The following is a 27,382-nucleotide window of genomic DNA, read 5'->3' as shown; positions in this document are numbered from 1 at the left end:
ACATTAAAAATGCAGCTGTGTCAACAAAGAAAAATAAAATTGTGTGAATTTTATTTATACTAATTATTAAACGTAAAATATTCTTCCTACTTCACTTTAAAATGCATGTGTGATATTATCTTGTCTTGTTTTATGTTGTTTTATGACATTGTTTTACAATGTCTTGTTTTATGATGTGTTTCTTGCTTTTGTTGTTCTGTGTAAAGCACTATGAATTGTCTTGTTGCTGAAATGTGCTATATAAATAAACTTGCCTTGCCTTGCCTTATCTCATCGTTAACGGTAACATGTATTGAATACAATAAATGTAGTATCAATCATCAAACCCATAGAGAAGAGGACAGAGTATCTGAGGTGCACCAGGACCCTGAAGACCAGCAGGAGGCTGTTGATAGCAGCATGCTAACTGAGGCTAACAGAGGCTAGTGTTGTCACAAGGATTCATGAACAATATTTACGACATAGATTTTAATACTTTCATTGAGGTAAGAACCATAAACCTAACTAAACGGCATCTTCTAGACATGTTACAGAGTAATGCTGTCAATAATTGTACCCTGAAATAAGATAGCCAACGCTAAATCAATTTTAACATCCTTGTCTGTCAGCATAAGCTAGCTAAGTTAGCATTAGCTGTGGCTGCAAAGACTGAACATTTCAGTTGATTTACGTTAGGTGAGCTAACAGCTTATGAATTATAGTGATCTTCGAGTGCTTATCACACAACAAGACGTGCTTGTCAACCTGGACAGGTCACTGTTAGCCCTGGACTAACGTTAGTTAAACCCCGTTAGCTAACGATAGGTCAGTTAGCTAATGTTAGCCAATTAGCTAGCTGCCCATCCCAACTTCTCTCAGGTTATCTAGCTGTTAATATTTCACACAACATAATGTGCCATCACTTAAGCAATTGTGAGCAGATAATTGCTTGAAAAACATAATCCCTCTTGAGCTAACTTGCACTTATTTCAAAGCTTTGCGTCATATAACTTAAACATGGCAACTCTGTTTATCTCACAGCAGAAGGTTTACGTTAATTGTTTACTAACGTGACGTCACTGAAGGAAATCACTGTCTAATGGTTACTACAGATGTTTTCACTGTGCTTTTGCTTCATTCTGTGTAATGGAGGTTTGTTAAATAGCTATTAACACTAGATACTTGTGCATTCTAACAGGTGACTGTGCTTGATGGCCTAACCTCTTATGACATACAGTAATGGGAGTGAGTCTTCAGTTGTGGAGGGTCTTTCTGTTGGCTGAGTACAACATGCTAGTGTATCGGCAGGAGGGATTGTAGTGTAGGCTACAGGTTATGTTTTAATTGTTAGTAAGAATCAATTAATTGATCCCACTGTAAGGATTGTCTGTGAAGCCAAAACCTGATTATGCTAATTTCCTCTGTGTCATAGAACTTGTGTAGACGTGAAGGCGTTAATGAGCCACATTTTTTGCACAGGCTGATATTGTTAATCATAATGAACAACATGGGTGCTGGAATTTAATCCAAATACACTTTTGTACCTTTCTTGGACTCTAAATTACACACTTGTCCATGTCTGAAAATAGTCCCAGCCTAACTCACCATTTACTTCTGTTACTCCTCAGTACAATACCCAGGTGTTTGAAGAAATTATTCTTAGTTTCTGAAATATAAAACTTAACATTTGTGACACTAAAAGATTTCTATCGTTAGTAGGAAATAAGCGGCGTTTAGACTAAGATCAGCAGGCAGCCTGATTTTGGTCTTTTTTAAATTGGATTTTTGGATGTATAAAAATAGATAATCTCCCTTATAATTTAATGAATCCATAGAACAGAAGATTATATGTGCATCCTCTTTATTTACCTTACTGTGTCTCTTTTCTCAGACTTAGTCATGTCTCAGGTGGAGAAGAAGGCAGGGCTTCTGAGGAGGACGTCATCCTCTAAAAAACCCTTGAAAGAGAAGGTGGTGCTGATGTATGATGAGATTTTTGCAGTGAGTATCGCAATGGGAGAATGTCAATGATTTAAAGTGAGGAGTAATACGTGTGCATGGAGTCTTAACAAAGTCCTGTCTATTCCTGTGATTCAGAAAGAAGATCCAGCCAAAAACAACCCTCGCTTCTGGGATGAGCTGTTTCTTATGAAGGTAAAGTAAAACAGAAAAATGGTAATGGGAGACAGATTTCAGAATGTGATGTCCGTACTTACTTTCAGCCTTATGATCATGACATATTTGTTGGTGGTGATGGCAAACTCTAAGTAGTGAAAAGAGGAAGTGGTGATGTGTACACACAGACTTTTCTGCTTCTCAGCCTTTCTAATTGTCTGAGCTGAAGCTGTTTTGACAGGATGTTATTGTAACATTGTCAGTTGAATACCATCTCTCCCATCCGTTGCACCTCACCTGTTTACTTCTGTCTATCCATCATGTTTTAGGTGAACCTAGAGTATCTGGAGACAAAGTTGGAGAGTGTTGACGGAGATGAGGTACAAAGGATCCAGGACAACATCAACTCTCTGTTCCACCACTGTGTTCAGGCTCTGGGAGAGGAGCACCAGATCAAAGTAGTCAATGCCCTGCAGGTACAGATGGGCTATAAATAAATTTGATCAATGACTTGGAATTTATGTTTAAAAATGAAACTCGATTTCCACTTTAACTTAGGTTATTAAGGTATGGAAGTGCCTCTGATTCACTGAGCTCCCACCATTCATTATAGCACAAGAATTTACTTAAGACAAAGGTAAAATGTCAACATGGGGGTCAACATACGCTACCGCTCCTCCAATTCTCTGGGAGAGGTCAACAAAAAATTCTCTTTAAGCTGCTGCTTGCATTTCAAACACCAAATTACTACCTCTGATTTTGTGTTTGTTTATAAGAAAAAACAATCAATTTAAATCCTAAATGGTGCGTGTAATGTGAAAAATGGTTCCTGGGCTAGATCGCCCAGCCCCCCTTGCAGATAACCAAAGTTTGGTACAATCACAGTGCTTTTCCCCCCCTGTTTACATGGCACATGTTAACAACACATTAAGAGCATCAGAGTTTGCAGATCATGCTATAACTTATCTGAAAAGTCTCCCCTTATAAGATTCATGGATTCTGTTTTGTCACCAGTATATTTTCTGGTGATCACTGAGCTCCTCTGCCTCTCTCCCCAGACTCTCTGTGCACTTTTCCGGGGGGTTCACCAGAAGAACAAATCCGCCTCTGGCTTTGACATCATCAACATGCTCATGGGGTTTGACAAGGCTGAGCAGAGGATGAAGGTGTGTGGACAATTCACTGAAGAAAGAAAGAAGAGAAATACATGGTTTGTGTTTCTTCATGTTGTTAACGTTTGTATCTCCTGCAGGACTTGATGGAGAGACTGGACAGCCTTCTTTGTGGAGAAGGATCAGAGAGTCTAAAGAGTTTGTGTCTCAAACTGCTGCTGTGTCTGGTGACGGTGAGGCTGGACAGAAAGATTAATTATAATGTTATGACTTTTGGGAATGCTTGTTGTGCCAGTAAAACATAACAACTATATTAAAAATGTATTAACAGGTAACAGACAATATAAGTCAGAACACCATACTGGAATATGTGATGATCAACAGCATCTTTGAAGCAATTCTGCAGGTGAGTGATGAGCAACAGGCTTTCTCTGCTGTGACTCTTTGTCTTATATCCTTTGTGGTGACCTCTTCTCCCCTCTCTCCTGTCCTTAGATTCTGTCAGATGTGTCCAGCAGAGGGCGGCATGGTTATGATGCTGTGGTGCTCCTGGCACTGCTAGTCAACTACAGGAAATATGAGGTTTGTACATTATTTGTCTTATAAAGTTATTCTTGTTTTGTCTATAGAAAAGCCTTTAAGAGTAGCAGGGAGGAGTACTAAGCTTTAGTATTGAGCAACAGCGTAATAAATCCTCTTAAGTGTCACAGAGTTTATAGATGTGCATCCAAAATCTCCAGAGATCAGGCCTCCTTTCCTGCACTGCTCGCCTTTTTCATTGACTCAGAGACTGACATTTGTGCTGCTGTCTGACACTGGAGGAAACAATTAGAGCAGCAAGTACACAAAGTTTCTTTTAAACGGTAAAGGGAGGTGTTCTCTATACTGTGGCAGTTATCTTATATTAGATTTATAAAATGTCGCAGTATAATGGCTTGTAAATGGCTACAAAATTGTAATATATCTTAATATTTAATAATAATGCCTGTATTGTGAATCCATCATATCGCCAGTATCTCTTAATACATAACAGTAGTACAGGTGTCAAGTTATATCACAAAGGAATGTTGCAAAGCCCACGATTAAAATCTGAGCATAAAGGTTCATCCGTGAACACATCAACAAGATATTTGTGCAGGTTAGAATTAAACCCAACACTACATGTCTTTAAATCTTTGACCTGGGTCATATCAGGTGTCAAAAGCCCCTTTTCACACATGCACTGCACTCCTGAACATGTCCTGACTTTACCTGGGCAGGCTGCATGTGTGAATGCAAAGGGACGGTTTTTTGACCCCGACTTTCTCCTGACAACGACCTGGTATCATGTCGGGAGAAAGTCCGAGTCGGCCGATGTGTGAACGCAGCAAGAAATACTCAGGAGTATTCATTGCAAGCAAGTGACCGGGGGAGGGAGGCTCGTTGGTACGCGTTGAAATGATCAAATCCGACCAATGAGACCGACACTACACAGCTGTACTTACAAACTTTTAAAACAGAATAAGATGGTCAGTATTTAACGGAAAACGTCGCACTTCAATCAATGCATTTACAGGAGAGACCAGCAAACGTCTGTCTGTGTGTGTGTGTGTGTGTGTGTGTGTGTGTGTTTTTCTGATGAGCATGCGGGAGACGCTGCTCCAGGTGTGGGAGAGACAGAATGTGGGGGTCGAGTGTCGAGTCCATCGTGGATGACGGTCTTTGACGGATAAAAAAAGACATGATATACTTGCCCCTCGCCCTGCCCCCCCTCTGTGTCCGACAGGGAAAAAATCTCCCACTGTGAGGAACATGTGTGAAAGGGCAACTCTGGAAATCTCTCTTAGGAAAATGTTGGGAGTGCATGTGTGAAAGAGGCTAAAGAGACAGACTTGTCCTACATGTAGATGTAATGACAGAAACAAACAAGCTCTCTGAGATGAATTCTAATTCACGTCCTTCTCCAGATATTTCTTGGAAGGATAAGAGTGGCAGTGTGGGAGGAGGGGATAAAAGGATGAGGATTGGGGTTTTGGATGTACCCTCTTACGTGATCAAAGTGAGCAACAGCAAACGGAGCTTCTGTCTTTTTACTCTAGTAAAGTGTGTAAGACACAGCTGAAGTTTGCTGCAACATTCTACAGTTTAGTCACTGCTGCAGCATGAAAAAGACAGTCAGTTTGATTGATTGAGTTGTTTTCTGATCAAGAGTCACAGACTTGGCTTATAAGTTTGTTGCGAGTAAATCAGCTTTCTTGGCAACAAACAGGGGAGCCATCTTAAAGCTGATCTTCATGCGTTTGTAGTTGCATTATTGAACCTTGCATGTGTATATAAGAGACCCTGATCAGTAGCCGGTTGTTACTGTATGCAGAACTGATGTGAAGAATTAAGTTCAGTATTTGTGTGAAATATTTAACAGCTTCTAATTCATTGATTTCCTCTGTTTGTTAGTCTGTGAATCCATACATAGTGAAGCTCTCCATTGTGGACGATGAGCCAACACTAGATGTAAGTATGCAACTGCAGAATAATGAATAACAGTGTGATGTCAGGCAGATCATCAAAGATTTGACTGAAACACTGGATGTTTTCTTCTTCAGGGAATGGGGATGGTTGTCCACACAGCTCTGACAGAATATAACAGGTGAGATCTAAAAATGTCCATGTTTCAAAAACATGTTTTTAATGAACGTCATCACTTTAGTTTGATGTCCCCCACAAATGTTCTATTTCTATTCTCCTGAATAAAACAGGCCCTTTTATACTTCAGGTTATTTATATCTGACAGTTTTCTTTTCTCTGTGATGTTTTTTGGATGAGGCAGAGGTTTGGAAATTAAAATACTGTGTGTGAGGTGGGTCTTGTCTGTCTGCGTGTGGAGACGGATGCATCAAAGTGATGGATGATGGCTGCGTACAGTTCATTGTTTTTGTGTAGAAACTGAATGCCCCCCCCCCAGATAATAAAGTGTAGTGAGCAGAAGGAGATGTTAGGTAAATATTTGTTTGGTTAAAGTGGAATCATACATCTCTGCCTCTGCTGTTGTGTTACCCTGCCTGTCTTCAGTCTTATCCTCTCCACTCTTTCATTACATCCTGCTCATTGTCCTTCTCTCTTGTCTTTCCTTTTAGGCAGTACAAAGACAAAGAGGAGGAGAACCAGGGCGGGTTCTTCTCTACCCTCACTAGTATGGTAGGATCTTATACTTACTTACGATTGTCAATTTAAACGTTATTAATATTCATATGCCACATTGTAGCTGCTTTTTCGCCACTGTTTGTTGATGCATTGATCCCTCTGTTCACAGGTGGGCAGCATGTTTATAGCAGATGCTGATGAGAAACTCTCCGTACAGTAAGTGCAAAGTAATTTAAGTTTCTTAGTCATCATTCAAAGTTAATTACATTTTTCTCTAAAACTTCAGTGAGAGAATCCATCACTGCTGCAGGGCTTTTTCCTGCTCTCTGCTTTGTTGTTGCAAATGATTTCTGTTTCATTGAACATATTTCAAAACTCAAACTGGATTCAGACAAAATGGCATTGTTGAGTAGAGCTCAACAGCATATGTATATAATACATAACATATTTAATAGCTTTGTTTTCATCATGATTCATTAATAAATATTTGTCTGGTAAAATGTTCAACATCTGCAAACTGCAGTCGGACATTACAATATGATATAACCACAGTTTGAACAGTTCTTCTCTTTGTAGGATATTTCAATATTAGGGGGCATTTACACTCACTGATCGTGACCGTGTAGCAGTAAGATCAAATGTTAAGACAGTTGCTTGATGCCCTGTTGCTGTTCTTCAGATTTTAAGTCAGTGAGGTGTTTTAAAGTTAAAAATGAAGCTTGCAAGTTTTTTTATTTTCTTCTAAGTGTTTTTATTAGTTTTTGAAGTTTTCAAAAAACTATTTGAAATACAGTTTGACAGATTGCAGTTTTTTTTTACCAAGATCCCATCCCAACTCTAACTCTGACCCATACCATTACAAATATTACATATAACATGTCCACACATAACCAAACTTCATACAGTACAAACCAAAACAAAACATGTACAGAAATAAACTGGGAGATGAAAAATAAAATTAAAAGAAAAAAAAACATTTACAAAAACAATCAATAAATCATTAAACACAAAGGGAGGAGGGGTTATATATATACATTTGAGATGTCCAAGGCATCCATCTTTTCCTTGTTAACGAGGTTTGCTGTTTTTTTTATTTTTTATATTCAAATAATTTATCAGTTTGAATTTAATGTAAAGAAATGTGGTAAATGATGTATTAGTGGTTGTGCAGTATTTAATGAGACAGAAAATTAAAAAAGTGACCTGCTGAAGCTGTTAATCAACTTTAAACACCAGACCGCCCCTCCATTTGTTTCTACAGCTCGACTGCATCAAAGCATGAAGCTTCTTCCTGCCTCGTCTAATGTTGTGTGAAGTTTTGGAGGTTTTATTTTGTAAATGAAAGAGTTCACTCTGATCACAAACTTCCCTTCTTTTTCAAGGACTAATGAGGCGATTCTCCTTGCACTCTATGAGGCTGTGCACCTCAACCGCAACTTCATCACTGTGTTAGCACAGGTGAGATTCATTGCTTTTTTCCTTTACGTCTACCTTTTTTAATGTTCTTCTCAGAAGAGAATTGTGGTTTCAAAATAAGAGAGGTTGCAGGTTTGCCAAGATCTGCACAGTTTCAAAACCTCGATTGGACAGTATTAATGACATTAAGAACTGCTTGAAATCTTTCTTCTCTTCCTGTCTCTGTATATCTATCAAACGTTAACAAAACTTTTCCATCCTTTGCCTTCTAATCTTCCTCCAGTCTTAGTATATGTGATGTGATTGACCTTTGACAAGAATGGACCAAACTCGACTGTGGTTGGATTAAAGGAGGAGACAGGGGTTATCTCTTTAATGTTTAATACATTATTTTACCTGTACATACCTTAGCAGCAGGGTTAAGATACTGAGATAATTATTTTACGCTACTTTCAGCATGTATTTCTTTAAAGGTGCACTAGATCATTTAGTTTACTTTGTCTCTTTTACTTTATGAAGGAAACTCAAAGTCAGTGTTTGAGTCATCCTAACTCTCTAAGGGGAGAGTGAGGATTGGTCACAAATACAGTTCAGACAAACGGTGCCTCCACAGAGAGGCTGCGATTTTAATTGTTGTAATAAGTCACCAATCCAAGATGAATTAGCAGTAAATGATAAATCTACCGTACTATGTAAATGTTTTGCACTACAAGAAGTAAAGCCTCCTCTTCACGACTCCCGTTAAACGGCATCCTGTTTCCTTTCCTCAGTCCTCATGTGGCTCTCCTGCTGAGCCTGTAATGTAGCCTTGAACAACTTTTCTTTATTAATGACATTACACATGTATATTTGGTCTTTCAACAGAGCCACCCTGAGATCGACATCCCAACCACACCTACTACACCTACTCCAACCACACCTACAACACCACTTGGCACAACGCCGCCCTCCCTTGACAGTAAGTCATACACCTTTTCATTTTTCATAGACATTAACCGTAGGAAACATGGATGTAGTGACTGTTACATCGACCATCAGTTTCTGAGGGGATTTTTTCTAGATTGTTTTGGGGTTTACTTCACACTGCCTTCATGTCCGTATGTGAAACCACATTTTCTGCAGTGGGGAAGAGCTGAGGCTCAAAAAACACTGACCACATAAAATTGTGAATGGCAGCAAGGTTATTTTAACTCTGTGTTTATGTTGTCATAGCTGAAGAATGTGTTTGGACTATGAAGTAAAGATAGACAGCTCCGGAAAAAATTAAGAGACCACTGCAAAGATTAGTTTTTTTGTGGTTCTTCTTTTTATAGGTTTGTGTAAAATGAACTTTTGTTTTATTTTAACATTTCTCACTTCTTCCAAATACTTCTCATTTAGGTCTTTTATTTGCAGGACATAACAACTGGTTATGATAACAAAAAGATGTTTTTCAGACCTCGAATAAAGCAAAGAAAACAAGTTCATGTTTATTTTCAAACAACAGAATACTCATGTTTTAACTCAGGAAGAGTTCAGAGATCAATAGTTGGTGGAATAACCTGGTTTTTAATTACGGCTTTCGTGCATCTTGGCATGCTCTCCAGCAGTCTGACACATCGCTGTTGGGTGACGTTAGGCCACTCTTCAAGAGTGTTCAAAATGATAGATTTATAATATGAATATAATTATAGAAATTGACTTAAAGAAATGGCCTAACATTAAATTTTCCACCTTGACGGACACCAGAGCTTACAAGGAAGGACAGCTTGACTGCATGTTAACATGTTTTTAATACCATGGCTTCACCTTCAAATCAGATTTAACCAAACTTGAAATATTCATTTAAAACACCTGAAGGGAAACAAATGGAGTAAAGGCTTTTTGGCATCGGGGGTCTCAGCCTTCGGCTCAATTTAATCGGAACAGTTTTAACATACATTTTTAAAAACTCTCCCTCAAAACATCACGTCTGTATCTCCTCTCTGCTCTGAGCAGAGGCACACATGCACCCTCAGCAGCAGCCTTTCAAATATTTAATAGATTTTAAAGGTTATCTGATAGAACAGAGAAGCTCCTGTACTTTTAATGTGGGTTACATACATGTTAATCGTATTTATACATATGTAATAAGTATTTATTATTAGCTCTTTAAACTTGAAGATGAATATTGTTGCTAGCTCAGGTGACATCGTTCAAAATCAGGTCACTCAGCACACACGCTGTAAAAAGGTGACTGTTTCTATCTCCGGCCTGCTCTCCTCCCGTTGCTGTAAACCAAAGAGCCATTTTCTGTATAAAATATTAACCTGCAGCTTCAAGCACAGATGAATGTTTCACATGCAGCGTGCACTACGCCATGTCATGGGAGCTGCAGCACTTAGAGGAGCATATACTGAGACCAGAAACACTCACACACGCGTGTCTGCACTCACATGTCAGGAATACACTTCTCCTTCCACAGTAAAGCCCCTTGTGATGATATGTGTCTTGACAGTGTGAAATCTTTCTTTAGCCTGCACTGATCAGAGGAAGAAGTGAACAAATGAGTGTTTAGTTTGCGGTGGGGAGATAGAAATGACTGCCTCATCATTTATCCATGGAACAAGCTGTATGTTAGAGAGAGCAGAGATTTTTAAAGGGATGACGCTGCCTGTCGAGACAACACAGCTACAGTAATGGGACAAAGACATCACTGTAACGCTGTTATTTACCTGAGTGAGCTTTCTGTCTGCTCATGAAAGCCAACAGCTGTTTTAATTCTCTGTTTTAGACAGTGAGCTTTGAGTTTAGGCTCAGGTGTCTGGGACGTCATGATATTCTCCTTATTTCTCCGCTTCCATAACAGTTGACCCTTTGATAAGCCCCTCTCTTGAACGGCCACTGTCCAATCCTACGTTAGCAACCGTAACTAGGCGCGGAGGCTGCGGTCAAGCAACAGTAACCAATCGGGGCGGGACTTAGTGAAGGGTCAATAAGAAAAACATTAAAGATGCAGTGATTATGCTTAACTGAAGTTGTATCACCTTCTCCGTAGTGATGAACAACCCAGAACTGCCGCTGGATCCCAACCTGCAGACGAGCAACCTTCTGATCACCTTCCTCAAATATGCCTCCATCGTAATGCAGGACACTAAAGGTAAACCTCCCTGTCCTCTTCCTCTTTGTCTCTCTCACTCTGCCTTTCTATAATTATTTATTCTTTCACTTTGTCTTGTCCTGAAGTGTTCTCACGTACGTCTCTTAGACAGCAGAGGCAAATAAATGTTCTTCTCTTCAATCCCACGGTTGTTATCGCACTCATTCGTTTCACTCGCTCTCCTCTCCAAACAAGAGAGAAGAAACTCGACCCTGTATTTTTCTGTCTGCTAAGAGGCTAATACTGTATATGCGTGTGTTTCTAGATGAGCATCGCCTCAACAGTGCCAGACTGTGCCTAATCATCCTCACCTGCATAGCCGAGGTAAGAGCAGGTCCACTGTTGCAACATTTTCACCTCCTATAGAGTGTCTGTGTTCTGACGTCACCTGTGTGTGTTATAGGACCAGTACGCTGATGCCTTCCTTCATGACGACAACATGAACTTCAGAGTCAATCTCCACAGAATGGTGAGTTTCTGATTGTAAGTGAGTGAAAGTGAGAACAGAAATTAAAGAAGAAATCATTAGGCCATTCTCAGACCGTCAGGTTATGTTTAATGTAGAACCTGCAGCCTGCAGCCCTGTCCATGATTACGTTAACCAGGTTTTTCATCCATGTGACGTTTAAGAAACCACCCACTTGACAAAGAAAACTGTAAGCTGCGCATTTTAAACAGTGTTTTAAGTTGTTACGCAATTAGTGAATATTTGAATTCTGTATTTCTTTCAGCCCATGAGACACAGAAAAAAAGCGGTGGACAAAAACATCCCCTCACGGCCACTGGTGTGTGCTGTTCTAGGTATGAGGAACAGTTTTATGTTTTATTAATTTTATATTCAAATGTTTCTATTTTTTTTGTGTGTTTTTTAACCTTTATTCACGGCTGGGTGGCCAGCATTCAGAATAAAAACTCTCGAGTACATTCACAGGACATTCTCCTCTACTTGTTGGAAGGACTTTTTTTCCTGGCCTGCATCCATCTCATAATAACTTCCTCTGTCTTATCTGTACCCCTTTGTTTAGATCTGATGGTGGAGTTTATTGTCACTCATATGATGAAGGATTTTCCCATGGATTTATACTTGTAAGAACACCTGCACTTCACAAACACACGTTTTTCCTGTGTTATCTACTAAACAGCTCAGTCACATCAGTTTAATGTGTATGTCCTGTGCAGGCGCTGTGTGCAGATCATCCACAAACTCCTGTGCTACCAGAAGAAGTGCAGAATCAGGTTACACTACACCTGGAGAGAGCTCTGGTCAGGTGAGGGGGCCTCATTTTCCCATGTCAACAGGTTAGGCAGGCTCCCTTTATAGGGAGGAACTCAAGAACTTTACCTGCATTTTGTTGGAGGGTGTTTTTTTCTAAATAAGATAACTATAAAGTTTGATTTGCTATTGGCAAAATACTAATAAAAAGAGAAACAAAGGAATATCAAGTGGACAACACTGGTGAATAACAGGATCTTTGATCATCAGTTGGAGAGTGAATGAGAGCGAGGGAGCAGTGATGTGAGAACAAAACAAATGAAAGTGACAAACCTGAAGTCTAAAACTCAACAGCTCATAAAAAATAAATCAAACACATATTGATGCCATCAAAATGAATTGTTAACACTTATCTCTCAGATGATGTAATGATCATAGGGGTGTTTAAAATAATGGTTAAAAACAGGAAACATTATAAAGATACTTGACCGCTGCTGCTATGAGAAGGAGCCAGTCAAAGGTTTAGATCAGTGAGTTTTTGAAATGAAAAACACTTCATGGTTGAATTTGTGGCTGAAAGAATATGTTGTAGTTGATAATAAAGTTAAAGTTAAATAAATATATATTATTATTATTATTATTATTTTTATTGTTAATATCAATCCTCAAGTGAACCTTCATTATTGGATGTTCCTTCTAAAGTGTATCTAGGGACTCCCAGCGAACTTCTCCCTAAAGTTTTTCTGTTCACAGGCTTTTAACTACAGCTTTCATCAAGGATCTAAATACTTTCTAACACAGCTGTTGATCTTTTGTAGTGATGGTTTAACCAGGAGAGTTTCATGCTGATCCAAGCTGTTAGAGTGCAACAATTGTACAAAACATAAGATGCACATCACCGAGTGGATAAAAGCCATACAACTGGTTTATAATCAGTCATGTTGGCCTCGTTACGGAGCTGTATCCTGCTCTGGGCTTATTGATATGAAAAGATAAAATTACTAGGGAATGATGATAACTGTTAGCTTCATTAAACATAATTACTATCACTGAGCAACCAATTCTGTTAGCTGTAGGCTAAACGAGGTGTACGACCAGTTAAAAAAAGAAAGTTAACAAAGTTTTACTACTATTATTACAGATATAAATCTTAAATAGTCACTAATTGTTAGCGCCTCGCTCTGCAACTTGCTAAGAGCTGTGTTAAAGGGACAAAAAAGTCGTTGCATCGTTCCTTTCTTTACTTCCAAATCATATGCAGACGTTAACCATGAAGGATCTTTACGAAATCAGGCTTCATGCTCTAAATGTAACTTTCAGGACACCTTGTATGTATAATATAAATAGGAAACACGTTGTGACGTGCAGGGCGTCTCCTTTAGAGTGAAGAGTTCCTGCCTTTTTGAAACATTATCCTGAGGTCGTTAGGTCTGTTGTTTTTGAAGTGTATTGCATCATTGAGATAATGAGTCTCTAAAGAAAGAACAATCCATCCTGGTGGTCTTGTTTTCAGCCTGGTCAACACATAAACAGACAACATTTCAGATTGTAATGGCCCCGTTGCACTGTGCCTCATTAGGATACATATTCCTCTAATCAGAGTAATAATCAGCTTAATTCCCTGAACGACACTGACCCTATCCCCCTGGTGGTGATAACTGCACACCCTGAAATAAGACTAGAGAGAAAAATACTCCAAATTAAAGCAATAGACGTGTTTGTCCTCTTTCAGCGTGATGTTGTGCCAGCTCGGATTGTAGCTCGTTAAAAGCTTTTTTTGTGCGCTCACATTTTTGTTCTTCTTATGGCTTTTGTTTTCCTCTGTAAGGACTTGTTTTGGTGTTGAAATGTTCCCCCCTCCTGTGTTTCTATTATCTACCTTAATAAAGTCACACACTGAGGAGAGCAGACTGCCGCCGCATGCCTCTGCTTCTACTCGACTGTCAGCACTCACATTATTTCATTACTGTGTGCATGTCTCCCTCTGCACAGCGCTCATCAACCTGCTGAAGTTCCTGCTGTCAAATGAGACCACACTGCTGGCCAAGCACAACATCTTTCATCTGGCCTTACTGGTGAGCAACACACACACACACACACACACACACACAAAGGCACATACACTCAACCTGCAGACAGGGCTTTGACAGAGTACACTAGCAATGGAAATGAGTTTCTTGGGGATGTGTGTATGGTCTTGTAATAGATAAACAGCCAGATGCTGTATCAGTGGTGCTGCTTGAAGCCCAGCTGAGTCAAATCACACACCAGACTCTGAACTGTTTGTTAGAGGAGACAGAAGAGGCCAAACAGGCTGCATGTGCAGAAACTGATGCAGTATAAATTTGATTTCCCTCAGAAAACTTTTTTTTTTGTTTCTTTCTTTTCTCTCATTTCTCTTGTTGGGTCCTTTTTGAGACTAAAGTTCAAAGTGTTTGTCCACTAACATGCCTGATGTGTCTCCTCCAGGTGGTGAACCTGTTCAACATGTTCATAACATATGGCGACACGTTCCTGCCCACCTCCAACAGCTACGACGAGCTGTACTATGAAATCGTACGAATGCACCAGGTTTTTGACAACCTCTACTGTATGGGTACGTTAGTAGTGAGATTATTGTTATTCTATGAACTCTCTGAGCAGGGCTCTTAACCAACTATTTTCCCTATCCTTCCAGAAACGTCCCAAAATACAATTTAAGCCGTTCCAAAAAGAATCTCGTCAAAGTCATTCAAAGTGACCTTTAACTTAAATAAAACAGCAAACAAATGATTAAATGATCAATCACTGCACTGGAGGCATTTGAGGAATCTGAAAATAATAAGTAAAAGTTTTGTGACAGTGCCTACAGTATACCCACATTTACAGAAAATAAACAGGGTTTTCCATAGGGCCCCCAAAAAGCTAAAAATGTCCCTACTCGCGGTGCGTCTGAGCTGCTGCACAAGACACACCTGTCATAGAGAGGTGCAGCATGTTGCCATGGAAAAAATGTCTCGTTGCAGCCTTATGTCCCAAAGGGGGACGATGAGTAGTAACTACAAAAAGTAAGTGATTAACGTGATTTGAGCTGCTGCAGAGTAATGACTCCTCATAATTAATGTTAACTATTTCAGCTCACTCGCTGTAAATGGAAACGCCGGCTGCTCACTCGTTAACATGCATAACTGTAACATTACTGTTAACATCAGACGTTAGCCAACTGATAACGTCAGGCTGACATAGAATACAAGCGATGACAGGCCCGTGTCTGTGCTGTGAGCGCGTGCCCGTGTTTATGTTGTCATTGAGAACAACTGTGTGACAACTGTCAGCTTCATCAGCATTTATTGTACGGTAACGTCTTTTTATATTCATTCAACCCTCTTCTGAAATTCGTCCCAAAATTAATTTTCATCCTCCATGATCTTATTTTTCATGGCCCCTGGGACGACACAGGCCCGTAAGCTCGATCCCTGCCTGAGTCTCAAATATAAGCCAGCTTCATTCTTGTCCTCCTCCCCACTCTGGAAACTGCAAGTTTCTCTTTATAACATTAAATCTGGTTTCAATCACCAGAATTCCTCTTTTTATTTTGCATGTTTTTCTGATACATGTTCATGTTCATGTTTTTTTGAAAAAGACCAGCCCATTGATGAGAATGAAGGGACTGTATTTTAATAAGTAATTAATCGATTAAGTAAACTATCAAACAAAAGGTTTGCTGCTTTTGTATAACTGTTTAGTTGAGTTGTTCGTTGTATATCTTTGGATTTTTGTTGGACAGAACAGAACATTTAATCATGTCACCTTGGGCTCGGGCTTACTGTAATGAATGTTTTTCACTCGCAATCTTTCATAGATCCAAAGAGTTTCTCACTAAAATCAGTGGCAATTAAGTGGCAATAAAAAATAAATTTTTGTGAGAGTCCTTAACCGTACAGATGAAAAGGGGTATGTAAAAGTCCAGCTGTGTATGTGTGGATATAATCCTGTTTCTTTTTCTGCCGTCTAGTTTTGAGAGTATCAACCAACACGGGCCAGTGGAAGGAGGCAGCCAGCAAGGTCACACACGCACTTGTCAATGTTCGGTAAAAACATACACTCACACACAAACACACTCACAACACACAAGTACAGTGTCCTAAGAAGGACAAAAGAGTCATATTGGATTGATGGAAACTGCAAACGAGTGACGGGAAAGGTCAAAATAAAGTGAATGAAGTCTGGAGCTGTAATTTAGGCTCTCCATCTGTCTGACTTCCCTCTCCACACTTCCTCCCTGAGGCCCGTCTTTTTGATCATTTTTAAGCCTTTATCTTCTTTACCCCAACACTGCTCTACTCCACACACATCCTGTTCACGCTCTCCCCTCCACGATGTCCCCTGTAATCTCTTTTTCGTCCTCCGAAGAGATGATCCTCTGAGGTCACCCCGTCATGGAGGCCCCCTGGGGGCACCCGTATGAGCTGGATACTCCCGAAGGATTCATCCACTCAGTGGGCTCCTGATGGAGCAGACTGCACTGTTTGAAGAAGCAATCACAGGGGGTGACGGGGAAGCCGGGGAGGAATAGATTGAAGGAGTAATATTTGAGTGAACAGATGTATGAAGGTATTAAGACAGAGAGGTGAAGATAACCCACTGAGACTCACATGAAGGGACCAATTTTCTCTCACTTTCATCAGTGCATTCCTCCAAACACCGACCTCCCACCCCTAATGCCATCAGGATTACCACTATACAGTATTCACTGCATATTTATTCTTATTAAATCAACTTATATTTGAGCTATGAAGGTGTTTATTTCCTAGAATAATATGCTAATGCTGGAAAAGATTGCCTCTGACTGAACATCTAATTTTCCCAGTTTGACCGAATCGAAAAGGAATAAACAGAAATGAGATTTTGCTTGAAACAGCTCGTTTGTATCTGCTGTTCAGAGCTCTCAGAACTGTCATTATATCATTAGTTTGGACCTAAAGGAGACACAGAAGGCTTTTCCAGGAACAAGCATTACAGTTTGTAGCCGGGCTGGCTGCAGTTGTTCATGCTTTGGTGCTTCAACGTTTAGTCTGAAATGTTATTTTATGTAATAGCATTAAGAGTTCCCTGAATTTAGTCTATCTCCTCACTAAGCCCTCTGATTATCTTGTTTCTGTTGTCATACAAATCATGAGTTGCAGCTCATAAACTGCCTGCTCACCACACATCATTACTTTATACCTGCATCACTGTCAGACAAACAAACATAAATACAAGATAATGACAACAGATGTGCTGTGAAAGTTACTCGATGCCCCCTCAGGCTTTGACTGAGCAGGCTGACGTCATCGCTTTACAAAAACTCTCATGTTTGTCTGCTCAAAATAAACCATCACACTAGAGTTACACCTTTTATCCACTTAGGAGGCTGTTTTGGAAAAGCTCAGTTCTCAGGTGGAGAAAAATCACCTGCTCAAGACGAACACATGCTTGAGATAGTTTTGCCCCTCAGGACCACATGATGCATTAACATTAGGAAGTAAAGTGTGTATGTGGGCTCATTTGCAAGCCACTATGACTGATGTAAACTGTAACGGCCTCAGCATGCTTTGATATCACACGCTTCATCTAAATTCTATTTTATTTAAGGATTTGTCCATTGCTCGTTGTGAAATGTAGTTTAAACAAACTGTAACACCAACTTTAACATCTCAGCCAAGCATAAAATGCAATACTGTAAAGCTTCAAATACGGTATAAGCCGATCCCAATTAAAGTCTCTTTATGCCCCTTTTAATAGCCGGTTGTGGCTGCATGTTTGACAAATATACGCAGGTCTCACGTAGAAGCGGGTACACATCAATTGTTTATCAGGTTTTCTGAAGAGTAAAGCACCATTTTTAACTTCCACTTCTGTCTGAGGAAGACAGTAAAAGGGCCAGACTGCGTAGTGGTGGAAGGAAGAATGTAAACGATCCGCTGGATCTTGATATTTGCAAGTGAATCCACAGCATGCGAGCACCGCATCTCGGAGTCTCAGGCAAGATGATCAGGATGAAGGATAAGGAAATATAGACCACAGTGAGTGACAGCAGGGATGGGAAGGACTTTACTGTGTGTGCTGGCTTTTAATGATGGAAATCACGTTTGAAATAACAATGATAACCAACGTTTCTTCTCCGTATCTCTAGCAAGTTTTTACAGTAAACCAAATGCGTTAAACAACAAACAAAACATTAATGATAAGCCTCACCGCCCCACATGCCTGCGCAGCATCAACAGTCATTATTTTAACTCTTTATATCTTTTTAGATCTTTCTCTCTCTCTCTGGATGTCAGCCCAACACAACAGTTTTGTTAAACATGACAGGACCTCACTGCACTGTTTTCTTAGTTTGTTGTGGCAAAACTTCCCCGCACAGAGCTCTGACCTTAACACCTACTGCGAGCCGGACCTTATCCCCCAACATGGCTGACCTCACAAATAATCTTGCGGATTATTGAGAGAAAATCCATATTAGCAGGTTTAAATGTGGTGGAAGGTCTTCCCTAAAATAGATGAAAGCACATGGTTTCTGAATGAGATGTATAATGATCACATTATGTCTGTAATGTATGGTTGGGAACATAGATGTGTACTGTAATTTAAATCTTTGGATTTCAAACCAAAGTCATGTTTGTCTTTGTCTTTCAGGGCCATCATCAACCATTTTAACCCCAAGATAGAGTCGTACGCTGCCGTGAACCACATCTCCCAGCTGTCTGAAGAACAGGTGAACACAACACACATCCCATCCTTTCACACTCCGACAAGAAGCTGCATGTAAATAAAACTGAACTTGAGCAACATCTCAGGGCCATTTGGGCAGAACTCCACTGAGACTTTGCTCGTGTCATTTCAAAGGTAAAGCTTAATGAATTTTTTAGTGTGCGATGGAGAACAGGCAGCACTTTAAAGTGTATGAGGAGGGGCTCACTGCTTTTATTTTGAAAGAATGTGATCATCCAGGAGTACGCTGAGCTGTGTGACAGAGATGGATGAGTTGGATCGCTTATTTTGATGAGACGACAGTAGAGCAGTTATTATCACACACGACTGAGCTCAAACGCATCACAGCTGAGTCTTTGTAAACAGGTCAGGCTGGTAAGAGGAACCTGTTTACAAGAAACATGAAACTTTTGACACTGTACACACACACACAGTAACATACTGCATTAAGTTACTTCTGGACACACAAATATCAACTACTGAATAATCTCCTGCTAAACCTTCACAGTTTTATCATTTCCTGGATACTCAATGTACAGTAAATGTTTCTCACTCTTGTAGAAATAACAATTTATCAACACAATAGGCGTCCCAATGTTTTGCAAACACATATATTGAGTTAGACTTGATTCATGAAGCCACGGGACAACTCCTGACACGCTGAGTTTTTCTTCATCATAAAAAAAACCGTGTGTCTCGATGGAGGCTGAAGCTCACTGAAGCGAGCGTTGGCTCTATTTAAGACTTTATCATTTCTGTTGAAACGGTGCAGGAGTCTGTTTTTTTGCAGGCTGATAAGAGAGTGATGGATCTGGTCATTATACTCCCCAATTACCTCTCTGCTTTTATTCCTTAGATTAATTCACAACAAAGAGGAGAGGCAGAAGTTTACTTATGAGCTGAGTGCTTTTATATGATTTTCCACTTGTGATATAACACCCGTTAGACACATCAGATAGTTCACTTTGTGTTTTGGAAAGTGGTAGTTTCGAGAGGCCTACTACTACAGAGACATCTTAGTGGAGCTACTGTAGTGTGATCATGTCAGCAACAAACTTTCTGCTGCCATACTGAACAATAAGGTTTGAAAAATGAATTTAACCCACATTTTTTTCATGTTAACCAGAGAAAAGAGTTAGTAAAAGTTTAAATACTTCTTATCAAGGTGTACTTTTTATCAATGAGACCTGTTACAAAGGAAGATGTCTTTGAGCGTGTAACTTTTTCTGCCTGACAACAAATGACAAGTGAAGTTAACTTGACTCGTCTAAGTTTTGCAGCAGGTAAGCTATCCATACTCATTCATGTCAATGTAAATCAAATTTTGATAACCTCTTCCAAAGTGTTTTTTTGCGACTTGAGTGCAGTGGAAACAAGTAGTGAGTACAACACAGAATTGGTGACATCACTCCAAGGTTTATCCGCTAAGCTATCCAACTTGGTTGGTTGTTAATGACTGGCTTTAGCAGCTCTTTGCATTAAATCTTAGTTTCAATATTTAATATGTGATTATCATTCTTCTGTGTTGCCATATGTCCATGCGAGAAAAGTAATCTAACTTATCGTGACTCATTTGAACCATATTCACCAGCTCTTATCACACCACATCCCAACTACACCAGCTTGCTAAAACTGCTGCATAAATAAATAAAAAGGTGCCACGAGGGCCGCACGATTTATCGTTTAACCATAACAATTGCTATGTGCGCATGTGCAAAGTCAAATCGCAGGACAGCAATTAAATTACCTGAAACACGTCATGCTGCTGATTTTGTATTGCTTGGTGCAAAAAGGAGTGTCTTGTGCCTGTAAACATGCACGTGATGCAGCTGCTGTCACAAGTAATATCAAGGCAGATGCTCAGTTACGCGAGGTGCAGCGCTGTGGCAACATACGCCGGCTGTTTACGGAACAGACGTGCGGCTCAGCACGCACAGTATAGTGTGGCGTGAGTTTACTGGTAGTTCAATAGGGTGAGCTTTGGTTTCAAAAAGTAACAGTCAGGGGGCTGACACGCTGTTAAACATACGTTTGAACACTGTTACAAAACATGTCACTCCACCTGTTCTCACTCTTCTTTGTATTCGTCTATCAGAGAGTCCCTGCCTGTCAGAGGGCAGAACCAAGTGTGGTGACAGTAGGAGGGAGTTTGTTTTGTTCGTAGAAAAGAGACCTAAAGTCCTAAATGATAACTAAAAGTACAACCATTCATTTTTAATTGTATGTACATAAAAACACACTGCATTTACATCCAGCAGTATAAATCGCAGAGAAGAAAAATCCCCATGTCAGTTCAGTTTTTTCCAATAGCGTGCAGCTCTAGTAGCCAGCACTTCCTGGTAAAATGAAGCTTAAATAAAAATAGAAAGATATCCAACTAGAAAGATCTTTATACCGTTCTGCTGTCAATCCAGGAATCATTTTATCTGATTATGACGCGAAGTCCTTTTGTGACCTCTGGTTATCTGGGTTTAAGGCTTAGATCATGAACTGCAATGACCCCAGTTTGTGTCCCCTCATGACCTTTAGTTGGATGTCATTCCCCACCTAACCCCTTCTTTCCTGCCCACCCTACTTCTCTCTGTGTTTTGGAGTAATGCTCATTTATCAGAAATGTACGTCACTCTCTCTGAACACATAATGTTGGTTGGATAATGAAAAAATGCAGGAGGGTTTTGAAAAAACCTCAGCTGGAGCTTAATCTGAACAAAAGACAACTTACCTCTTACCTCGGCCTGAACAAAATAATGTTGAAAGCAGACAAAAGTCTCCAGTTGAAAGCTGGTGACTCACACGTGTGTTAACAGGCAGAACGGAAGTAGAGAACGCAGGACGAGATAATGTGTTGATCCTTTTTAGTGACGTTAAGAACGTCGCTTTGTCAGACCCCTTTTTGTTTTTTTCCTTATTACATCCGGCCCTCTCGACTTATTTCATAAGATGTGAATCCTTTCATATTTCTCTTTCTTTTCTGTCTGTCGTCACGCAGTTACTCAACATGCTTGTGTCCATCACTTCAGAGTACGTCACATCCAAGTACATGCATTTTCTGAAGAGATGCCCTTAACCAGATCCGAACTGGTACTTGACCAGTCTTATATACAAGGAGCCTCTTTCACCTTCATTAGACTTTAAAAAACATAATTTAATACAAACTGTGATGCAGACTTGCAACACTGAGAGGGGCAGAGCACACGCACAGGGGGAGGGAGGGAGGGAGCGGGTGATCTCAGACTGAAGTGATGATGTGTTAGACAACTTAGTGTGATCATGAAGCCTGATGCTCCCATGGTTTATCAGTGAAATATATGAACTACACAGCAGAGCAGACTGGAGTCTCTGTTAACAGTGAAAGAGAGACAGAATCTGCATGATTAACACAGATCCACGTTATTAAACGTCTGTGTCCTCCCGCACTGCGTTATTATAAACTATGATGAACTGATGGCAGGTTACAGCTCCTGCCTGTGTCATTCACAGCATGATGAGAGTAGCCTTCTTTATACTTAAGAGTAACTGTGCACACAAATACGGACAGATCGCACAGTGCATCATTGTTTGATGTGTATGGGGTCAGGGTGCCCATGCTGACCCCTGTCCACCACTGAAAGCACCTACAATGGGCACGTGAGCATCAGAATTGGACCACGGAGCGATGGAAGAAGGTGGCCTGGTCTGATGAATCATGTTTTCTTTTACATCATGTGGATGGTCGGGTATGTGTGCATCGCTCACCTGGGGAGGACATGGTACCAGGATGCACTATGGGAAAAAAGCACGCCACAGAGGCAGTGTGATGCTTTGGGCAGCGTACTGCTGGGAAACCTTGGTTCCTGCCATTCATGTGGATGTCACTTTGACATGTACCACCTATGTAAACACTGTTGCTGACCAAGCACACCAGTCTTGGTGTCAGATACCTCAGCACACCTTCAGAGGTCGGGTGGAGTCCATGCCTCGATGGGTCAGGACTGTTTTGGCTCCAGAAGGAGTACTGACACAGTATTCGGCAGGTGGTCATAATGTCATGGATAACATAGTCGGTATGTTACAGGGACTTGCATTTTGTCCTCAAAGAAAGCCTGTCTCCAGAAGGTTCCTGTTATAAACAGATTCTTGTCTCTACATATTGAGTAATCCATGTCCACACACACACAGTAACCATCTGCACTCCATCCGCCCGGAGCCTCTTCATTCCCTGCAGTGACACTGTGAGATGAATGTCCTCCAGAAACACACAGCATTAAATGAGCTGCTGTACTTTGTGTCTGTCACACACAGAACAATATTAGAGCCAAAACACACTTTAGCACACAGAGCTGCTTTTGTGTCAGCGCTTCAAGATAAACACTATGACAACTGTTTGCACACAATCATGTCTGCTTAGTGATGCATTAAGTCTGTGCGTGTGTGTGTGTGCAAGTGTGCAAAATGCTGAACCCTACACTTATCATCACTTGTACACTTTGCACAGTTTTCATAAAGGTTACATTGTCTCTTTGTCTTCTCTTAACCTTTTCCTTTATTCTACATTACTTCTCTTCCTTTTCATTGTCCCTGCTCTCTTGGTCATAGCTCACACTTTCTGTCCTACCCTCTGTCCTCTTTGCCATCTCTGTCAGCACCAGTGATTAAAAAAAACATGCACATTTTGTTGAGGTCTCCTTCGGACCTCCCTCCACGTTTTCATAGAGAGGAGGATGATGGAGAGCTGTGAGGGAGAGAGGGAGGGAAAGATGGGAATTAATTTTTCATCACTGAACCATCAGAGGTAGAAATAAAAACAGCACAGAGCAGAGCTGTAGATTTATTAAAGGAAAATAAAAGGAAGAATAATGTTTTCCTACTTCTCACACTGTTCATAAATGAAATATGATGTTTCTGCTGTACACTTGATTTACTGCCGGAGCTAAAGGAGAATATGTTGTTGTTGTGGGTGCATAAACTGTAGAAGGCCTACATCCACATCTGTGTTTTCATCTGGATGAAAGCTGGATGTGTTTGAGAGACGTGTGTGTTTATAGAGCTTCTCTGGTTGGCACGACAAAGTCCTGCCCCTGCTCCTCACAGTGAATGTTTTGTGGAGTGCTGCAGGGACATTATTAAAATAATGGAAAAGGTCTGGTTAGGGGCTATTTCATGGATGAATGAGGGGACGGCAGGGGTGGAAGTGTGGAGAATCTCTGCATAATTAGCTCTGATTTCAGCTCACCTTATCTCAGCTGGACTTCACCTCAGGCACGAGTGTCCTCTGCACTTAGAACACAGTACACACACTCGCACACATTAACTTTACCAAATTAAAGTGACTGTATTTATTCCTTGACCTTAAAATTTATGAAGCGAATCCTTCCTTAAATTACCTCCTGCTGCAAAAGTGCCCTTATTGTGAAAGTCTGTCACTTAAATCTAACTGGGACAGAAAACAGAAACACACACTTGGACTCCACTTTGGTACCAAACTGAGGACCAGTCTTCAATTAAACCACTGATATTAGGAACCATCACATAATTCTAGCTACTGTGAAGAAAAGGGACCAAACAAACAAGAATACAAAGCAAATGACACAACTAAATTAATCTATTTGCAGATGACATGTTGCTGTTTCTAAGTGTGCAGTTAATCCCAACAGGAAGGAGTTACTGACTAGAGATGTTCATGCAGGAGCAAGATGCGATGCTAAAGGGTTGCGACCTTCCACATGATCCCCCATGAATAAAAATGTTGTGATAAAGTATTTAACACTGATTAATATTTGACTGTTGACGATTCAAGTTAGTGTTTGCTGTGTGATGCATTAAGAGCTCTCTGTTGTGGAGCGGTTATGTTCATTTATGTCGCCCCCTCTCAGGTGCTGGAGGTGGTTCGGTCCAACTACGACACACTGACGCTCAAACTGCAGGATGGTTTGGACCAGTTTGAGAGATACTCGGAGCAGCCCAAAGAGGCTGCCTTCTTCAAGGAGCTGGTAAGAGAGAGAGGGGCAATGCATTGTGGGAGTTGATGGTTAAATGTGATCTTCTGCAAAAGAAAGCAGACTCAACGCTGTAGGAAACTTCTCTGATTGACACATTCCGATGTCAGATGTGCGTTATAACTATCAAGAGGATCGATCCTTCACTTAACTCTCCTAACTTTTTGTAACACAGGATTTCTGTAAACACTGCGTTGTTCCGATGCCCAATGCAAGATAACCCTAATGACATCATCAAAGTAACATTATCGGTATTACTTTAAGGCTTGAACGATCACCTCTAGAGCCGCATAATGCTTTAAAGGATTCCACTAGGTACTCCATAGCTGTGTCCCAATTCAGGAGCTTCACCCTTCAAAACACATATTTGAAGGCCAATTGCGTCACAGCAGCGCATCAAAGGCTGTCCCATTTCAAAGGCTCCTTCAGATGCGACCGACAAATGCATCCTTCTCTTCCTGGGCCAAGAAGGATCCATCGAATTGGCCCAACTTTAAAATAATAGGTTAAGTTATGTGCTGCTAGTTAGCACGCTAGCTACCTGTTGCTAGGCAACAGGTGCAGTGTTTGGTGACAAGGTCAAGGGCGGGAACAGCTGGTGATGCAAACAGGAAATCCTCCGTAGACCACTGCACCAAGCAACACCGGTGTTAAGCTGCCCCAGTGTGTGTTTTTACACAGCGTACCGGTGTTGTGGAAGCAAAACATGCTCAAGGTGTAAACAAACGGCGCATGCTTCAAATACATACACACACAGCGCTGTTCTGCCCTGCCGGTTCCGCGGTTTACGCAGACGCCGTTTCCCCTTTGTTACGCCTCTGTTACTACCTCCCATGCTGGCTCTGAGGCGAAACAACTTCGCCCCACCATTCCACCTCTGTGTGTTTTACATAGAACAACGTAACGTAACAGAGGCTAATAATCCCGCCTTTAACTGGCAGTGTATAAAGGGCTTATGATTTTTGTTATTAACATACCAAACAAAATTAACACAAAAAATGTTGCAAATGTTTTTGAGTGGGACAAAATAGAAAATGTGTGTTTTGTGTGCTTCCTGCCATTTTTGGCACATGCACAGACATTGAAAAGTAGTGGAGTGTAATAAAACAGCAGATATGTTGATAGACAGATACATATGAATTGAATTTAATGTGTTGGACCATCAACAGGAGCACTCAAATGTCAAGTTGATGAGGCAATGGGGCAGTGACTGGGACGAGATTAAGCCACGGCCTCTGTGTGTTACTGTGTTAGTATGAACCTGAGCTGTGATAAGTCTCACTCTGTCTGTCTGTCTGTCTGTCTTCTCCAGGTTCGCTCCATCAGTCTGAATGTGAGGAAGAATGTCTCTCTGAACACAATGAGTCAGGACATCTTGCTCAAAGAGTTTTCCACCATCTCCTGAGAGACACACACACACCTACACTCAGCCTTCTCCCTTCAGACGGACATGGACGGTACATTTTCGTGCGTGTGGACATACAAACATACTTTTTCACACATACACTACAAACACCATCCAGTACAATCCTCCATTCTTCTTCCCATGACTCCTCTTTGCCCCTCTTCCTCCTCCTCCTGACAACTGAACAATGGAAACAGAGATGGACACACTGACGGGCTGGATGCACCTTAAGAAGATGAAAACTCTGACTTAATACCTTTGTGCTCGTTCATATGTGTGTGTGTGTGTGATAAGTTAAAGGAAGTGCCCGTGTTGCACTGCTTTTTCATGTGCAATCTGCAGTATTGGCTGGACTGTTAGCTGTCTCATGATAGTTTGGATTTAAGGTGGGGAAGTCAAGTATTTTTAGCTTTCACATCCACCTTTCTCTGCCTCTGATGGTGATGTAAGTAGATCCTGCTGTCAAACAGTCCACAGCTTATGATTTATCTCTCCAGTGATTATTTTAGAAGATTTAGGCTTTGAGTGAAGCATTATTCCCTGGCTAACATCTGTTCTGGTGGCCCTGAGCCTTTTTCAGTTTGAATCTTATGGTGAATCCTCTTTGGCATTAACTCTGAATGCTCATTGTGTGAATGTTAACTTAATTCTTAGAGGAGTATTTTGTATTTTCATGTTCGCTAAGGGGTGGAATATTTTCAGCTGTGATCAAGTTGAGAATACTCTGAGGTAATGAAACCTTTCAATGTTGCAAATCTTTGTTTTTTGAACAAAGCCATGACTAACATTCATGACTGTACAGCGCACAAGGCATTTTTTTCGTCAGTGTAACAAATACATGACAATGTGTTTTAGGGAGCGGTTAGTTCAAAAGGAAATCTGACAATGGTTAAAAGTTATGATTGTGTCTCCGGCACCTGAAGTCTGCTTAGATATAAGAAAAGATTCATACATTCAACTGTTTGAACATTTGGAGTGGTTATTTTGACTGGAGGCAGATCTGAATTATGCAATTTCTTCAAGTGTAGGGTCTCGTTTCTTTCATCTCCAACTCCTGTAGAATATTTATGTTTCTTTTTTAAATAAAGGTTGGTTTCCTTATACTAAACTAATGCCTCCTCTATTAACTACTCCCTTATATATGCTGTATCATCAAAACTAAGCTCTCCAACAACCATCCTCATCATCTTAACCTAC

General features: G+C 40.6%; 1 protein-coding gene across 1 annotated transcript; it reads left to right on the top strand.

The window, feature by feature from the left end:
- Positions 1-406: 406 nt before the first annotated feature.
- On the top strand, positions 407-27,279 carry armh3 (armadillo like helical domain containing 3). The gene is made up of 26 exons (XM_069665840.1): positions 407-485; positions 1,871-1,980; positions 2,077-2,133; positions 2,424-2,570; positions 3,153-3,260; positions 3,347-3,439; positions 3,538-3,612; positions 3,702-3,788; positions 5,640-5,696; positions 5,789-5,832; positions 6,320-6,380; positions 6,496-6,542; positions 7,709-7,784; positions 8,607-8,700; positions 10,759-10,860; positions 11,126-11,184; positions 11,264-11,329; positions 11,592-11,661; positions 11,886-11,946; positions 12,040-12,128; positions 14,066-14,148; positions 14,543-14,669; positions 16,068-16,143; positions 18,731-18,809; positions 24,658-24,774; positions 26,093-27,279. The coding sequence occupies exons 2-26, from the start codon at positions 1,879-1,881 to the stop codon at positions 26,183-26,185; spliced, it is 2,070 nt and encodes a 689-aa protein (XP_069521941.1). The 5' UTR covers positions 407-485; positions 1,871-1,878; the 3' UTR covers positions 26,186-27,279.
- The last annotated feature ends 103 nt before the right edge of the window (positions 27,280-27,382 follow it).

The sequence above is a fragment of the Semicossyphus pulcher genome, unplaced genomic scaffold, assembly GCF_022749685.1.
Source record: "Semicossyphus pulcher isolate SPU_LCO1_2020_fin unplaced genomic scaffold, fSemPul1.0.p SCAF_17, whole genome shotgun sequence".
Classification (NCBI taxonomy): domain Eukaryota; kingdom Metazoa; phylum Chordata; class Actinopteri; order Labriformes; family Labridae; genus Semicossyphus; species Semicossyphus pulcher.
The sequence above is the reverse complement of the archived record's forward strand: the minus strand, read 5'-3'. Positions and strand labels throughout refer to the sequence as shown.

Bases quoted from the DNA above. Each gene is read 5' to 3' on its own strand.
- armh3 (XM_069665840.1), top strand. From the start codon at position 1,879: ATGTCTCAGGTGGAGAAGAAGGCAGGGCTTCTGAGGAGGACGTCATCC. The intron at 3,440-3,537 runs GTGAGGCTGGAC...ATGTATTAACAG, and splicing joins TGCTGCTGTGTCTGGTGACG to GTAACAGACAATATAAGTCA. The intron at 11,185-11,263 runs GTAAGAGCAGGT...TGTGTGTTATAG, and splicing joins TCCTCACCTGCATAGCCGAG to GACCAGTACGCTGATGCCTT.